The sequence below is a fragment of the Anarrhichthys ocellatus genome, unplaced genomic scaffold (genome assembly GCF_004355925.1).
Source record: "Anarrhichthys ocellatus isolate YVR2014 unplaced genomic scaffold, GSC_Weel_1.0 scaffold23, whole genome shotgun sequence".
Lineage (NCBI taxonomy): Eukaryota > Metazoa > Chordata > Actinopteri > Perciformes > Anarhichadidae > Anarrhichthys > Anarrhichthys ocellatus.
This window is the reverse complement of record NW_022280053.1, coordinates 1,905,185-1,923,533: the sequence shown is the minus strand read 5'-3', so window position 1 is coordinate 1,923,533 and position 18,349 is coordinate 1,905,185. Positions and strand designations below refer to the sequence as shown.

The following is an 18,349-nucleotide window of genomic DNA, read 5'->3' as shown; positions in this document are numbered from 1 at the left end:
AGAGAGAGAGAGAGAGAGAGAGAGAGAGAGAGAGAGAGAGAGAGAGACTCCCGAGTGTCCTCTCTGTCACCTGACATCTATGTTTGCTGCTGTTTACACCAATGCAGCAGTGACTTTATTTTATATAATAAAGTCGAGCTGTCTTTTAGAGGGTAAAATACTATCTGCCCAAGGAGATTCAAGCAGCAGTAGCTATCAATTGTGTCTTACCCGATGCTTGTAATCCATACCAATATATGTGTTGTCATTTCCAGACCAACAAGGTCTGCCGGGACTCTCAAACCTCGAATCTTTATGGTTTCTTATCACCCGCTGGTCTGCTCCGTGACTCATTCTGAGGTGTTTTCTTCTAATGGCCGGCTATATTTTAGGTGTAATAGCCAGTGTGTGCCAGTCTCTGTGCGAGAAGATCCATTTAGAGACAATAGAGTGAGCTGTGCTGAGAATCGATACATCTCTCTTTGTCTTTTATTTATTTTATTTTTTTCTTCTGCTCCAAAAGTGGAATTAGTTTCATTTTCCCCTCGGCTGGACACATCACCAGCATTTCTAAATAGTGTTTTAGAGCTTTAAAAAAGCTCAGTGTCTCTCACTTGTTCAGTGTGTTTTTATTTGAGGGTTAGGTCGGGGGGGTTGTGGGTGAAAATAGAGCGAAGCTCAAGGAATATATAGGAGATACGTATACAGGAGATTGTTTCATGCAGCACAGCTCTTTATGAAAACATGCTACCATTCACACGGCAGACATATTCTTTCCGGGTGTTACGAAGAACAAGAAGTATCGTCCTCCCGTAGGCTGCACATGAATTCACTTGCAAACCATCCCACTCAAATTCTTGGTTCCTGCTCGATGGTTCTGTACTCAGCACACTTAGCGGCTCGCGCTGATCACAGCAGTAAACTAAATGCATTCATGTCAATTTTATATTTCCGTTTCAGTCATCAGTGTGTCTCTATTCGCGTGCAAGACTTGTTGTTTCCAAACCTTGTAACTATCCAGCATGCTGACTGGATGGAAAGCGGGGTATTAAATACCTTGTGGAAATGCCTGCTTTTTAAGTGATGCCATCAAAGAAACTTGCAAATCAGCATCTTTATTACACCTCCCCCCCCTTCAAATAGAAATGCACTGCATGTCAGACGTAAAGGGTTAGGCTGCCACTGGTCAATATTTTTGTCATTATCATCAAAAACACCAACAATGTGTCAGTACATCCTAATGCTGTCTTTGACACACAGGCAGGCCCATTGGTTTGGGTCACAGACATCATTTAATGTTTAAAAAAAGACTCAACTAAATCATTTCCTATAACAGCTGGGCACTGTATAGTTTTTAGCAAATGCTATCCAAACAAAACTAAATGGTACTTTGCTGGGGACTATTTTCAGCAGTGGGTTAATACACATATGGTCCTTCAATGATTTTGAATGGCAGCGAAACAGTGTTTGTGGGATTGACTCAATACACTATAATGTCCCTGTTCATTGTGAGGAGGGAACTGTACACTGGAGATGTTCAAGGGCAACAATGTGTATGTTAGGCTTTGGCAGCGAAGAAAATACCTTTTAGTTGATCAACTGATCATTGGTTTTGGTCTTAGAATATCTCAAAACTTCTCCTTAAACCAGTTGTACCTGCCAGCAACAGGCAGACGGATAACTATTACAAACAGAACTGTGAGAATTTATTCTTTTTTTATCTTGTTTTCCATCTGCAGAGTCTTTGGCTTCCTCTAATGTAACCAGTATTTTACAGACCAATTTCGGGAATCATTGACGGTGCACATTTGGGTCCTCCTGACCTATCCCATACTGCAGGAGCTCACAACTGGCATTCACAAACCCAAACCCTGTGGTTTACTTTACCTTTTCTCTTGACCTGTTATTAGCCCCAGAGGAGGCTAATGCAGCAGCACGCAAACTCTGCGTGACCCTGATTCTCCGGTCCGCCTGTCTGTAGGCTGCTGGCCCGTCTTACAGGAGCTCATTGTAGGTAGCTATTCCCACAGGGACTATTACGCAGGCAAGATGAATCAATCAGATTTGTAATTACAAACACAGTCTGGCCTCACACCAGCCACTTCTGGTTTGCTTGTGACGCATATTTGTTCGAACTTAGACACACTTGTATGCCACTCGTTTCTCCGTGAGATTGAGAGAACACGTTAACGGGGTCTTCAGGGGGTTTCGCGAGGTTTCACGAGCCCTCCGGCAGCAGAGTGAAGCCTGAAGGCCTTTACATTCCCTCTGCTACCCGGCACCAGACTCTGACTCGCTCTGGATTGATGTGTACCTACTAATGGTCCAGTTAAGTTCTCTCTGTGGGACCCGGGGAACAGTTAAGTCAATGTTAGAGACATACAGAGACGTACACACGCGCTGTGGCATTCTGTCATTGTGAGTTTATGGGCCGAGGTAATGACAAAAACTCCACACAGCGTGAAGCGTTATGGTCCCCGCTACTCTGACTAGCAACAAGCGGCCATAGAGGGAAGGAAAGGTAATGCAGAGGCAGAGTATGAGAGAGCAGGAGATGAAGATTTAAATTAATTTATCTTGGGACCATGAGAGACAAAGTGGTTACAAAGAGTTGTTTTTTTTCCCCAGGCTGTTTGTGACCACGCACACATGCATCCTTGCAATTGTGCATGTGATAATGACTAGTTGTGGACTATACTCCATCTGCCTGACCCTCTCCTTCAGAGCACGCTGTGATTGGCTGTTCCACGGTGTTCAACAGCCTATTTACATCTGCTTGTGATTGGCCGTCCCTCCCTGTCATGCCCTTTCTTGCCCAGGAGGCAAATTACAGTTGTTAAGTTGTAAAACCAGGAACATGACTCGGCCTGTCACCGGATCAGGAGTCACTTATAGTGTGAGTTTTTTTTTGTTTTATGTCAGACTTGCTGACTGCACCAGAGGCCGTCTTATCTGTGAGTATGTACCAGATTAGCGTGGTTGTTGGAGGGAAGTACAACCTTCTGTGATCTGCTGTCTTGTTAACTCCAATCCACTGAATCCCTTATCTATGCATGTTTTCTACGCAGCCCAAACTTTCCTCCTGTTGTTCTCAAACACAAAGCGCACTCTCACTCTCTCTCTGTCTGTTACACACACAGTCACAGGAGTTGGAGATAGTGGTTTGTGGATGCACACAATTGTGTTACAAGAGTACTCCTTCACTGCTTCATGAAAAAGAGGTACTGGCTTTTCTGACTGTCTATAAAATTCCTTTGGTGCACTCGGGCACACTGGGAACAGCAACAGCTTTCCTGTCATTCAGGATACACACACTCACAGTATTCCGGACATCATGCCTCTGGGGTCCCACTGTGGGAAACATTGAGGGGGAGTGTTCAAAAAGGTGGAGCTTAAGTCTGAGCTTGTGGGACAGGACACTAGCCTTGAACAGAGGTGGATGTTTGATGTTTTAATCTTCTCTCTCTCCAATGAGGGAAAACAGTTTCACGATGGAGTGGATTTGATCACGACACAATCCACGAGGACTTTGTGGGTGTTTGATGGTTTAATCTTCTCTCTGCAATGGGAAATGGTTTCACAATGGCTTGGATTTGATTTGATCACTGCACAATCCATGAGGACTTTAACTTGAGTAGCTGTGATCGTCTGCGAGAGGACTGAGAGTGAAGTTTGTTATAAAGCAAGAGTTGCAGTCCTGGAGAACGTTGCCTGGAGTTTATCTGCACCGATACCAGAAACTACATTCAAGAGGTCTTGTTTCGAGTGCTGCTGAGATATCTTGTTGTTGGCGGGCTTCAGGTTAGAAACCAGCACCATGGCTGGGGTCACGAGGAAGGGGTCTGGGAGACCCTCGTACTACTACAGATTCCTGGGCAAGTCCCGACTGCAGCGTCAGCGAAGCCGGTCCCGCAGCCGCACCAGGCCGCCTGCCAGCAGAGGTAATAAATACTACTACCACTGCTGAAAAAATAAGTTTCGCCCATGCAGCAGTTTTAGCCTCGTAGACACCACAAGACTCAGTGTAGTAGCTTTGTTCCAGCAAAACACTGTAGCTGATAAAGTTAAGAAGATACTGTGGCTCACGTACTTATTTTGACAGTGCCTGTGTTTCTGAATAGCAATTTCATATTTGTGTTGGTGTTTCTCTCCAGAATTGTATGATGTACTGTGCAAGCAACACTTTTTACTGCCATATTGTTGACATTTATAGTAACATTACTATTTACATTACTATTTGAAGCCATGCACACTCTTGCCGATGTGTTTTTTTTTTGCTCATGTTCGTGTGTTCATGAGAAACACAGTGAGATGACAGTTTGGCGTCACTATTCACAAGGTGATGCTTCTCTGAAATTGCACCACCAGCACTTGACAGCTCTCAGCTAAGCATCAACTTGCCATGTCCCACCCTGTTCAGGGCGCTTTGCCTGTGAACATTGGAGTTCCGAGTAAGACCCCCCCCCCCCCCCCCCAAAAAAAAGTAAGTTAGTTTTCTGCACTGAATAACTTCTTCTTTTTTTTCCATTGGCCCATGTTCTCGAGCGCTCCGTTTCTTTCACTTTGCTGCCTTTTCTGCCTCTCAGTACTGTTCTAGTCGCTGCTGGAGGCAGTGTTTGAACTGTAAGGTTATAGCGATAAGTCTGCCCCCAAGGCTTGGCTCAAGTTGCACACAACAGAAATATCTCTGAAATCTCCCGCCAATTGATTTTTATTTCAAGTGAACTGCTGCAACTTGCCAGCCAAGATATTAAGTAAAAGACTGTTGCGCATCTGTTGCTCGGTTGCTGTGGATATGATGCAAACGGCTCAGGCAGGAAAACACCAGGCTCACTGTCGCTGAAACTGATCTTTGCTTGGAATTTTATTTTCATTTTATTTTTTTTCAGATGCATTATGTAAGCGTAATTTGTCTTCCATAGTCACAGACAGACAAAGACTGCCATGGCCATGCGAAAGAGACAAACAGAGTTTGCAGGTGCCTGATTTGTTTGCTTCTCTATCTGATGAAAGAGCTGCTTTGAAGTCTTCCCTCTGTCATTCAGTTAGCAAAAAAAAAAACACACGCGCACATGCATTTAAGCTTATGCGCAAAGACACACACGCCAACACACTCCACGCCTTGATCTTTGCGGCTAAGTGCGAGCTCCCCTCACAAAACCTTTTACACACTGCACATGAACGCAGACAGGGTGAGTGGAGGTTGTTCCCAGATGAAGGAAAAAAACACTGTCAAGAGCAATACACGCTTTGATTTTTGTGGTCGGAATAGTTGAAAGAAGTTGTGGTCGTGCTTTGCACGTTCCGAAACTTGTAACTGCATGTGTGTGGTCGTGCATGAGTGCATTCTGGAGGCTTTTATGTGGATCAGTTTGGAGGATTCATCAGACTATTATAATTGAATCAATAGGAAGCAAGTGATTATTAAAGCTACAAAGAATGCGTATGTCTTTGGATTCACATCATAGGCAGTGTTATATTTTTCATTTAAAAGTAATACTCAATGCAACAAGTGACACTTATTCCTCTTTTGTTTCGCTTTCTTTAAGGTCCAGTGTGTAGCATTTAGCGGGATCTATTGGCAGAAATGTAATATAATAACAAGGGGTTTTCTTTAGTGTATCATCACCTGATAACAAGAATTGTTGTGTTTCCGTTACCACAGAATGAGACGTTTATATCTACATACGGGACGAGTCCTCTTCATGGAGTCCACTACGTTGCACCGCCATGTTGCTACGGTGGCCCAGAACGGACAAAACCAAACACTGGCTCTAGAAGGGGTCATTAATGTTCCCGCGTCGGCCACTGTAGTTCTCCTACTCGCTGGACCTTTTAAAAGTCGCTGTAATCAATATTTTTATATCACAGCGTATCAAATGACTACTTGCATGTGAAAGGAGTTGCTTGTAGTGATGAGCCCACATAGAATTATAACCCAAGTATGTAATTCACTTTACCACTACTGCAATATTTACGTATATATAGAATTACATAAACACGATTGGACGGTATTATTCAAACCGCCCACCTCTCAATATGTGTGTGTGTTTTCTCGAACTCCTCGCAATAAGACTTTTCTCTCAAGTAAACACTACTATGTGCCTGGAGCTACAGATGATGTGATATCGCTGAAATGTATCTCATTCGAGAAGCCCAGCAGCGCTGCATAAAAAGGGTGTTTTTGTTCAGGCCACAGCCTCGGACCAGCTCTGTGAGTTATCATGAGGAAGTTACTGTTGCCCCTCTTTGGTGTATACACACCGTCACTGGCACCGATCAGGTGGCAGCTGCATGAGCTCATGTGTTTATTGTTTTCCCAGCGTGTGCGTCAGCGCGTCATTATCTGCGAATGGAAAAAACTCGTATCAGTTTGGTTCACTCTCCCCACACTCTGGATCCGTTTCCCCTTCTTTCGCAGAGGTTTGTGACATTTACATAGAAAATGACTGCTTATCTCAAAGGGAGAACGGCAGCACATTGTCTGTTCTGACTTGTTATGCCGCCACGTTACGAAACTCTTGATGCAATCAAACTCTTTGTTCTGAATTGTCCTGTGAAAAAATGGAATATTGCCATTTTACGCAACAGAATTCATAATCTGTCTCTTTTTATCTGCAGTCTTTGTACGAGACATAACATCTTTAAATTGCAAAGGACTTACAGAACCCACAGAGAAGTTGTCTGGGCTCTACTAAACTTTTGTATCTCCTCGGAGAGAGACACTTTGGTGGGAGAATTAGGTCTCTGAAAAGTGAATCAAAGTTAAGTGTCTGTCTCTTCTTTCTTTTCTCTTACTTGGCTGAGTGGATCATATTGTTTTGGAGGGTATGAGATAGACTGCCATCGGTGGTTGGGTCCCCCCCATAGGAGTATCAACCAAACCAGCTGGTTGCTCCCTCCTTTCCATTGATCTAATTCTATTCTTGCTGACCCATATTTACACTTAAAAGCTGACAACACCTCACCACCAGCTGGCAACTGTGTACAGATAAATAGACGCTTCACATACTGTACTTTTGAAGGCCTCCATATACATAACATCCATTCCCTTTTGAAGTTTGTCTGCTACTGGCAGAGTCTACTGCGTTTTGTTTTTCTGTTGTAATTGTAATTTAATTCATTCAATGGTCTGCCTCCACAAGTATTCGACTCGGTACATTACATTACAGTCATTCAGCTTTTATCCAAAGCAACTTACAATTCAGATTATATCATATTTCTACACCGTAGGCACAGCTACGGGAGCAATTTTGGGGTTAAGTGTTTTGCTCAAGGACACATCGACATGCGACTTGTGGAGTTGGGGATCGAACCGCCGATCCTCTGATTGAAGGAGGACCCTGCTCTCCACTTAGCCACAGTCGCCCAGTCGGTAAATAATGAACCTGTAAAGCACAATTCAAAGTGTGCGCAAATAGGTCGTGGTAAAAAGTTCAGAGAGGCCACTCTGACCGCTTCTTGTTGGAAATCTCATTCTGGCGACATTACAATGACAACGACACTGTGTGCGGATTAAACAAAAGCACATTTTGCTACCTCTAAACAGAGACGGGCTATCTGTTTCCCCCTGTTACCAGTCTGTATGCTAAGCTAAGCTAACCGCCTCCTGGCTCCAGCCTTAGATCGAGCGGACAGACGTGAGAGTTCAACTATTGGTTTGTCTTACATCAAAATGAAATGTTCGAGGATGAGGCGAGCAGCAGTCAGGGAGGCATATCTCAGTCTCAGTATAGCTCAATATCACATACAGTCTCTCAATGGGTCCACATCAACAATGGTTGTGTTCTGTTCACACAAGGAAGAACTAAACAAACCAAAGAAAGGAAAAATGACAGGAAAGGGAAGGAAATACTGAACAAAATGTTAGCAGAGGAAGTTTAATGATAGGAAGACAATTACAGAACAATAATACAAATCGGGTCCAACTGTACTGGTATGGTAAGTCCAGCACACGATGTCCACAGAGGTAGGCTTTAGAAATGAAGAGGAGGTTTTGAACACACGCATGCACCGACAGACATACAGGCTCCGACAGCTCTGCGACTGTTCACGGCGAGGGCACCGGAACATACACGACGCAGCATGCGTTAACGAGAAGCGAAGTACTGACTGCGTGGAACCATGAAACATCACAACAGTGAAGAAAGTTACAGCCAGCAGCTCGCACGATCGTGTTTGAACTCCTCAATAACAACTCAATAATGCATTACCACTGACAATTATTGCACATAATCATACTCTCAGTGGGTCATTATCAAGACACACTTTTGATCTGTGCTACTGCGTCATGCTTAGTTTCTGTCATGCTCTTTATGATGTAGCCAGATTTTTGCGTGTGTGTGTGTGTGTGTGTGTGTGTGTGTGTGTGTGCGTGTGCGCGTGTGTGTGTGCGTGTGTGTGTGTGTGTGTGTGCTGATGGGAACTGAGGACAGACATCAGGCAGCTGGATAGGAAACATGGCCACGACAACACAGACACATCATAACGACTCAGTTTCCACTGCCAAAGTCACATTTGTATACACAGGAAGGCTGGAATTAATGATTCGTGTCCCAAAGTGTTAATCTGATTTAAATATTAAAATGCAGGAGACAAAAAAAAGAGGGATTTAGAGCTAAGTAGTGCCAAGTTCAGAACTTAACTTCATGGCCAATGGAATCACGTTTCCTGTTTTCTCTCAAACAGATTAGCCCTTTGATCTGTTTTTGCAGTTTGCGCCCGAACATCCTCTCTGAGATTAAGGTCTCGATTTAGTAAAACAAAGGCTTCGCTAATCAGCATAGGCAACCTCATTCTTTGATCATGTTGCCTTAATTTTCAGCATATACTGTCAGGCCAAGGGGCAGGAGAGTATATATGAGATAAAACTGTAGAAATTAGTTAAAAGTTAAAACGGAGGACAAGTACTTCCCATCTACGTCAGGTCTGTATTATAGGATCCATTTCCTCTGAGACCATATAATGGGAAGCAGACGAGACAAGAGAGACAGTGGATATAGCAGTGAAGCAGAGAAGTGAGAGCGCCAGAACTCTCCTCAGCATCGCAATGTCTAACCCGGGATTACGTCTGATTTTAGTCTCATCTCTGGGGTCTGTGTCCTTGCCTGCCCCCCCTTTTTCACCTCAGCCTGGTGAATCATGGAGATGGGCCAGATGACGCGGCGCTTCTGAGCACCCAAAAGACTCCAATAACAGGAGGACAGGTGCAGGCTAATCCCCCCATAATCCATATATATCAACTCAGATTACAAGAGCCAGAGCCTGGGAATGATTTTGGGGGGGGGGGTAAAAAGCTGTGGAACTATAGAAGATCATTGCCATCCCTCGTCCTGAAAACAGCCTGTCGACACACAGCAGACAGCGTGTGCGAGTGAAGCGTAGATATTCTCACATGCATGCGTGTGCGTGTGTGTGTGTGTGTGTGTGTGTGTCTGCGCACAGTCAAGGTTGGAACATGAAGTGTGCTGTCATGATACTGACAAAGATATTTGATAGCAGCCCAGTTCATATTGTGGTTGTAATTACAGGCTCTGGATCTAATACCACAATATGCAACAAAACAATGAGGAATGAGAGAGAAATCTAGTGAGAAATGCGTCTTGAAAATCAATCCATAAATTCCGTTCTCAATAATGATGATAATGTTTGTTTCATATCTGTCTGGCAGTGGATGTTATTGAAGTTGGTGCGATCTCAGTCCGCCGTCGGAGGAATGTTGCTGCTGTGTCGCCCTCTGCACAAACACAAACTTCCTCCTCCTGCAGCCCACTCTTCTCCTCCTCTTCCTCCTCTTCCTCCTCATCCACCACCACCCCTCTCCTCTGCCTTCCCAGAACACTCTGCACACAAAGGCATTCGTGTGCCAAACTAAACATGAAGCAGAGCCCCTCTCGCTGGATGTCGCTCCAACGGGGTCGAATATAGAATCCAGCTCAAATTCGCTGTGGTGTTGCTTGATACTCCCGATATCTGAACTTTTACAGTGTCGAATGTCTGTCTCACAAACTTTTCTAGATTTTTTTTCCATATTCCATTTTTGGGGTGTTTATTCTGAATTCTGGTCTAAATTCAGGCCGCTGTGATGTCATCACCACACAGTCGACCTCAGAGAGGGGCACAGTGTTAGCAGAAAGTTAAGTGACTGTCGACTGTTTCCGAACTAGCGGTGGTTGAAATGATTCTCTCTTACTCCCTCGTGTCCACGGAGTTGCTCCCAAGGAGACGGAGCAGCACCTCTTTATCGCCCCATCATCTCTGCGCTGTGTAAATACCACATCGCACAGGTCACAAGTCCAGCCCCCGTCCTCACAGCTCAGTGTTAACACATTACAGTCTCTGTGCACCCACAAGGAAACACTCTCTCTCCTCTCTTAGTCTCTTTCTCTCTATCTCACACACCGACACGTGTAGTCTGACAATTCGAAGCCGTGCCTGTAAAGCCTTGCGGGCCTCCGCTGTGACCTCCGTAACCAGCAGAGTCAGATATACCAGTAATGAGACGATGCCTTCTGAAAAAATAAATGAGAAAAAAACTGACAGATTGCTCGTTGATTGACATTAATTCACAGTTTATATTCCAGAGACAGACGGAGCTTTTTTTTATTTATTTATGCGGCACTATCAGCCAGTCAAGGCAAGTTCTAGTTGTCTTGTACTTGAGGGAGAAAAACAGAAAAGTGATGTATTTGTGAGGGAGGGAGGATGAGAGGCGGGGCGGACCAAGAGAAGATAGTCCTCCAGGTAGAGAGAACACAGTGAACGCAGTTTGACAGCCTGTGATTTTTGCTGCACATTTCACCGGCCTACAGAGAATGTGTGTGTGTGTGTGTGTGTGTGTGCGTGTGCGTATTCCCCTCTGATTTCCCCTCCTGTCACAACACAAGAACTCTGCATTCTCTTTGGAGGCTATTTTTCAGCACTCAGGTTGTATAGCGATGTTGAAGCGCCGACACGCGCTGCTGTTAACTTGTACTCAAACCCTCATTAGCTCGATGAGCACAGGTCGGAATATTCATCCGCCTTGTTCCAATATGCATCTTAAAGCGGCTATTATCATATTTTGATATTAATAGTCGATCAAATGACTACATGCATGTGAAAGTTGTCGCTCAGGAGTAACTAAATTAAGTGATCTCCCAGATCACTTAATTTAGGTTTATAAACTTCGTATTTTTGAACCAGGACCTTCAGCATTTGGATAAAGTATCTCATGTGTCTGATACATATTTCATCAACACATCGCATAAACAGAAGCAGCGATGAACGCGCATGTAATTATACATTAAATCACAAATCGCTCATCTTTTCTGTGGCGTAGACATTTCTGACACACAAATCAAGAACTCCGAGTCAGCAGTTTACCAGTGTAACACCAGCAGTACAGAGTGTAGATGCCGAATGTTTCTTTTCAAGTCGCTATCATTTGTGGGCAGATTATATACCCCGTGCAACAACAACAACTTGCTTACCTTTTGTGAAATCAGCCACTTAGCGCAGCCAGCTCGTAGAGTGATGAAAGATCATACAGCATGTCAATCCAGGCAAAATAACACGTGTTCAAAAGGCCAACTGCCATTATTATTATATGAGCACAGCACTTCGGCACAGCCACAGCAAAAATAAGTTGTTGTGCAAAATGTTCATCCCCATCCCTGTTTTGTTTTGTCAGATGACTAGCTAGATGCTATCAGGTGCCTGTCGGCCTTCTAACAGTCTTTGTAACACATTACCACCGGTACCCGACTGCCCAGCGTGCTGTTTACCTGCACACCTCACACACCAGTCAGCCATACCACACTCATCCCGTTTGTCTCGCCTTGATAGCAGCGCACAAAACGTTTGAAATGATTGACTCTTTGTTTTTAGAAGTAGGAGAGGCTTTGAACTTTTCCTCCCCCACCGTTCGGCTACTCGTTTTGCAAGCTGTAATATCCTGTGCTGGTGAGCTCTGAGAGGAAGGGAACGTTAGCTGGCACTGGTCACTGGATGGAGCACGCCTCGCCGGGAAAGACTAAGGAAATATGAAAAGTGACCTATATGAATGAATGTTAATGGAAAGACGGAAGAGCTTTGGGTAGAATAGAACGATGGGTGGATGAATGAATGGATGGATGGATGGATGGGGGGGGGGGGGGGGTGGATGTATAGCGACAAGCTGCAGGAGAGCGGATATTTTCCCAAAAGTTCAAAGTATAATTGAATGTTAATGGAAGGAAGGAAGAGCTCTGGATATGATAGAACGATGGACGGATGGATGGACGGATGTATAGCAACAATCTTCAAGAGAGCGGACATGTATAACTGAATGTTAATAGAAGGAAGGCAGAGCTTTGTATACGATAGAACGATGAATGGACGGATGGATAGATTGACTTTTTGGGAAAATATCCATTCTCCTGCCACTCGTCAAAGCATAACTGAATGTTACTGGGAGGAAGGAAGAGCTCTGGATATGACAGAACGATGGATGGACGGGTAGATGGGTTGGTGGGTGGATTGATTGGCAAGTGGAAGGAGAACAAACAATTTCTCAAAAAGTCAAACTATTCCTTTCACACTCAGTTATTCATTTTGGTTAATCTTTTATTGACTGTTCACAAAGAGATGTTTTCACTCCCAGGCTGTACACTGCCCCTATCTCTGAGGGCCAGACCCGTGACACACATTCACTCCTGTGCACACAAGAAATGCAGGTGACCATTATCTATGCACTCTGTGCAGCTTTATGTCCCCCAGGGCTCTCACTGGCATTTTCAGGGTCCCATTAAACAACTGTGAGTAAGCCCAGAGGTGAGTGGAATCAAGGCAGAGTGATCGCTCTATTTGTGGGTATATGATGATGGAGGAGAAGGAGGCGGTGGTATGACTTTTGGGGGAATGTGAAAGGGTAGAGAACAGCGGCAAGAGAGGCGCAATGAGGAGGTAAGGTCGGATGAGAATTTGATTTAAGGTAGGAGATGATGTTGTGATGATACATTGAGAACATTTTGGATATGGAGGTTTGAAGATAACGATAATCTTGAGTGCACACGGAGGAAGGAAAGTGGATTTGTGAAGGAGAACGACAATTATATGGCCACGATAAGGAAGAGAAGGTGGAAGATGAGGAAATTAAGAAAAGTATATGCAGGGAATAGATTTGAAATAAGGTCGATATAAAACAATAGGATTTGGTAGTTCATCAGCCGTTGTCTGTGGGCCCTCTGACCCTTTGATTGACCTTACAAAATAGAGCCTTGGTATGCTAGATGCTCCCTCATACCACTTCAGATAGAATAGCTTAATCAACAGCAGTTAGACGGCCCCTTCTGAACGGTGTTCAGAACCATTTAGAAAGTGTTAACAATCTGAAACCAGCCACCACATGCCGTGTTAAACGGCTCTTTGATGATTTACTTCGGTTTTTCGGAAGTCGTGTTTCTAATTGAAGTTTTATTGGGCGCGAGTGCATGTTTACCGTTTGCTGTCGGGGAGAAAGTTTGGAGTCAGAGACACATGAGCGAGTTGTGGCAAGGGACATTTTCCATGCATTTATAAAGATGCATTACACCCAGATGGTGACAACATGTGGAAGCGCACGCTGCAATTTCACACAGCAATTAGTTCACAACTAAATGATGTGTGTTTGTGTGTCTGTGTGAGCTCTCCTATGAGCTCGGAGCAGCCAGCTGTGTACGAGCGCGGGGGAGGGGATTTCCGTTAAGGAATTAAGAAGACTGGAGGGTTGAGCGCAGAAATAGTTTTTGACGAGAGAAAAGAGAAATTCACGCTGCTGACTTAATTCAGTCAATGTTCATGATTACCTCATCAGTCCTGGCAGCAGACATTTCAATATTTCTTTATTATAATAAGGAAGTGAGACACTTGTTTTAAGTGGTCTGTTAGTATACCAGTTTTTATTAAATATTGTACCATGATAATGGTATCCGTTCTCCAGGATGTGACAGGACCAGCTTATCACCCTGCTACAAATGAAGACACTGTACATAGGACATGTGGTCGTGGCCTTTTCGGACTGACAGTAACAGTTGTAGACTTGGGCTGCCATCAAATAGCAAAAAAAAAAAATGGCATCCTGTCTTTTCCTAACCAGGTTTCCTTGACCTCGATGGAAAAGTACACGAGGTCAAGGAGAGCTGTCGAGGAGAATTTATAAGATAACCGCAGTGCTTAGAGATTCCAACTGCCCTCACGTGACGGCGGGCGGAAGGATGTGTTTGTTTGAGTAGGCTACAGTGAGAAATTCAGCGCTGCACAATTCAAGGCAAAGACTCCTGTCGGAATCAGAATCACACATCCCAAGAAGAATGTTTTCAATCTATCCACAGTGTACGATTAAACAGCCATGGTGGATGTTATCGAGGGCCGAATGGTGCATTGCTTTAAATGTGGCTGCCGCAAGGAATTGTGTAATTTTCTCCTTTTAAAGAGAATGGTCCAGTGTAACATGTGTTAAAGGAGATAAGAAGAGAAGCACTGAAGCTCCTTTCCTTAGCTCTTAGCTGTCTTATCATGGCTGCCACTTAAGATACTTCCAGAACATTTTACTTTGTTAGGAACCTTCTGCGAAAAAAAACAAAAAACAACTATTTGATCACAGCCTTGGACTTAAGTCAGGCTTAAGTCTGCAAATATAAATAAATGTGACCGTTCCAAGTAGGGCTTAACACAGCTTTCAAAAGAAAATGTTGAAATGATTTTAAAGGTCAGGATTCAGAGACTCGTAAGACTTGTAATTTGTTGATGGAGACTAACTGGACATGGACTCTCCTTCAAGTACTTGATACTTGACTTGGACCACTTCCCATTGTCAGTCACGTCCTGAGTCGTACCATGTCTCTGTGACACAAAGACCGAGCTAGTTTAAAGTCTTCCTCACCTCCACAGAGCATTGAATCGCTGCTCAGAGGATCCAGATGGCTCCGCTTTTCAATTATAGAGATTTGATTTTGCGACGGAGGACGTCTGCTCCGTGTCGGAGCACGTTGTGTCCGTCTGCTGTTTGTTGTCGCGGACTGCGTTTATGTTTATGTAAAGCTGAGAATTATGGGGGGTTGGGATGCCGGCTTGTGCTCTGCACAGCAGGAAGTGCTTTTCCACCATTCATTCTTCAATTACAGTGTGCGCTAAGTCCGACAACCAGCCTGTTGAACAGCAGACAGCTAATTTAGCACATCTCAGCTCGACAGACACGCCACACTCCAAGTGTGTGTGGCCTATTAGAGATGCTCCATATGCAAATATCATATGACTTTTTGGCACAACATTCGGTACATCAAATGTTTAGTAATATCGGATCACTACAGTCCTCATTTAGCTGAAGCCAGTATTTAAACCAGCATATGTAAATTCATGCATCTTTCCTTTGTTTAGTGGCATATTCTCAAGTCTTATCGCATTTTGATTTTACAATATGTGGACTTATGACCAAGCTTTGTGAGGATACTAAGTGTTCACTGGTTACAGACGCCTTGTATATATATATATATATATATATATATATATATATAAAACACTCCTTATCCATATTATATACTACAGTGTAGTGTGTATGTGTGTGTGAGAGAGCGAGAGAAGGGGAGGAGTTGCTTCATAATTTCATCCTGCAGTTCATGCCCAGAACTTTGTGGCTTTCCATTCACCATTTTGGGGTTATAAAAGTTTACCAAATGACTAACCTGGTGATAGTTTGCTCTTCACATATGAGCTAGCAGTTAAGTGTGAAGTCTGTGGATACATGCATGCTCAACATTCCTTTAGGACGTGTCCAGATTTGCTGCTCTCAGTCAGTGACTCCAGAACAACTCTTTCATACTGATCTGATACCATGCTGCTCTGTGTGTTTCCAAGTAAAGGGAAAGCATTAGATTGACAGATTCAAGATAAAAAAAAGATAACAGATAAGTTATCAGTAAACAGGGAAATGATGGAAAAATCCGGAATGGAAAGCAACAGCCTACTTCCTGAATGGACTCATTTAGTGAGGGATAGGCCTACACACGGTCCAGTGATGCACAGTCTAACATGTATTTTTGCATATTCTCATACAACATTTGCCTTTTATCTAAAGTCCACACGGCACACGTTGAATTCTTTATATGTCATATCTAAACTTTCTCTTGAAGCACTCTGAGTCTCAGTCCATCGGGCAACCCAAACTCCACACCCTCACTCAACACTCTGTCAGTGTCTTTGGTTCTGTTTTTACTTTTGAGAGAGCCTAGCTAGCTGTTTCCCCTTGCTTACAGTCTTTACGCTAAGCTAAGCTAGGCTAAGCTAAGCTAATTGTCTTGAGTGGTGTCAATCTTCTCCTGTAACTCTCGACAAGAAAGGGAACAATTGCATTTCCCAAAATGTCGAGCTGCACAAAGTGAGAAAAAGAAAGCTTAAAGATCTGTCTGTGTTCTGCAGAGTCTCCTCCAGAGAGGACAGGACGCCGACGCAGCATGCCAGGCAGCTCCTCAGACAAGAACACACCCACTATGGAGGCTACGTCCACGGCTGCCACACCTTTCAGAGTCACCGTGAGTACTGTGAGTTTGTTTTTATGTATCGTCTCTGTGGTCTACGTCCGTGTTGTCTCCGTCTCCACCTTAGTTTGCCTTAGGAGGCTCTCAGCTGTGTATATATGTCAGGAGATGTGTCTGGTGTCCAGATGGACCCATGCCAATATGAAACTCATTTACTTCAAATGTTGGAATGGGGCCTTTGATGTTAGGCGTCTACACCTCACACGTCTCCACATCATGGGTTTTATGTTCAGCACACCATCCTGCCTTTTTTTTTTTTTTTTTTTTTTTTTTACATCATGTGAGATTTTTCATTGCATCTCACACTGAATAATTTCAACATGCTTCATGTGAGCCGACACGCACGCTCCCACACCTCCCACAGTCACTCGCTCGCTCATAAGCAAACTGTCTCTCTTCCTCTTGAAACACACACACACACACAGAGCAGTTCTTTGTCTGTCATCTTTCTCTAATTCGAATCCGGTACGCTTTCTGCCATATTTAATTCAATAGATAAACAGCCAGTTAATGAAGCAAAAAATTTTGCTATGAGTCATCAATTTCACGCTAATTAGCAATTAGCAGTGCATATTGGCATTTAATAAGTAATGAGCGGGGAGATGACAACCTGGAGGTGAACTGTAAACAGTGGATGTTAGGCTGTTAGGATCTCTATCAGACATCTTCAGCACTCAAAGTTTCACCATCATGTAGTGTTTATCTCTAAAAGAGACAAATCTGGATACCTCTAAGGCTGAGCAAAAACCCACAGGAAATACAAATAAATAAGAACTAGAACCACTGGTGTTGGACCACCTGCAGAGTGAGAATAAAGTGTCTCATGAAACAGTTTTAACTTCACTGAGGAGTTGATGAAATCACCACAGCCTGATAAGCTAGAGATTGCAAAACTCTCATCTGCTCATATAAAGAAGAGGAAATGAGGTTTGTGTGAGTGTGCGCGTGCGAGTGTCTTTTTCTCATGAATGTGAATTGAGTCATTGAGTCGTGTTATTTTGACATGACCAGGAATCAATGAGTGGATATGAGTGTGTGTATATATATATATATATATATAAAATAAAAGGAGAATAAAAAGCTTATAGGAGACAGGAAGGGTAAGATAGAGGGGCTAAATATTGATTAAGTGTCTGTTACACTGCTCCTTGTACTCTCCAGGGAAGAAGGGGGGGGGAGCACTGCAGCAAAGTCATCCTGTCTCAATCACATGACCACTTAACGTACTTCTGTGGGCTCATTGCTAAGCAGCAGTAACTTCTTGGGCAAAGAAAGCAGCCCCAGACAATGTTTGACCCACTATTTCATCATACTGCCCCCTTCTGGACTTTGAGGGTAGCACAGTCAACTAAGTTCCCCATAGCAACTTTTTTCCATCAACTTTTGTTGGATGTAAACAAGTAAACAAATCAGATTTCACTAAAATTGTGTTGATCATCATCACATATTTGCCGATAGTTCAAATGGATGCTCTTACAGTAGAGAAAAACACAGTATTGTATGGGGGATAGAGGGATTAGATACCGGCATGATGGCACACACAAATGTAGGAATGCAAACAGGAAGACCTGCAGGCAGGCGGCCGTATTCTCCTCCGTCTCTCCTGCATCTCCCACTTTTAGCAATGACAAACCACCCCTCACTGTTCTCCCTCCAGTGAAAAGAGTTGTGGTGACATCTAAAGTATCCCTCCTAGGCCTTGAGCTAAATCTGTCAAAATGTTTGTCTCTCATGTTCTTTTGCAGAGACTGGGTTCACTGTCTGCACACACAAATGGATGCTGCGCACACCCACACACACACACACACACACACACACACACACACACACACACACAC

General features: G+C 43.8%; 1 protein-coding gene across 9 annotated transcripts in view; it reads left to right on the top strand.

Annotated features, from left to right (window-relative positions):
* Positions 1-18,349, top strand: part of dab2ipb (DAB2 interacting protein b) — a 123,176-nt gene that overhangs the window by 41,490 nt on the left and 63,337 nt on the right. For 6 of the 9 annotated variants that reach the window (XM_031860074.1, XM_031860072.1, XM_031860075.1 and 3 more), the window contains one exon: positions 16,393-16,514. In XM_031860074.1, the coding sequence (XP_031715934.1) occupies positions 16,393-16,514 (122 nt within the window). Of the gene's footprint in view, positions 1-20; positions 3,921-16,392; positions 16,515-18,349 lie in introns of those variants that run through there. The other 3 variants (XM_031860077.1, XM_031860076.1, XM_031860073.1) reach the window with 3 other exon arrangements.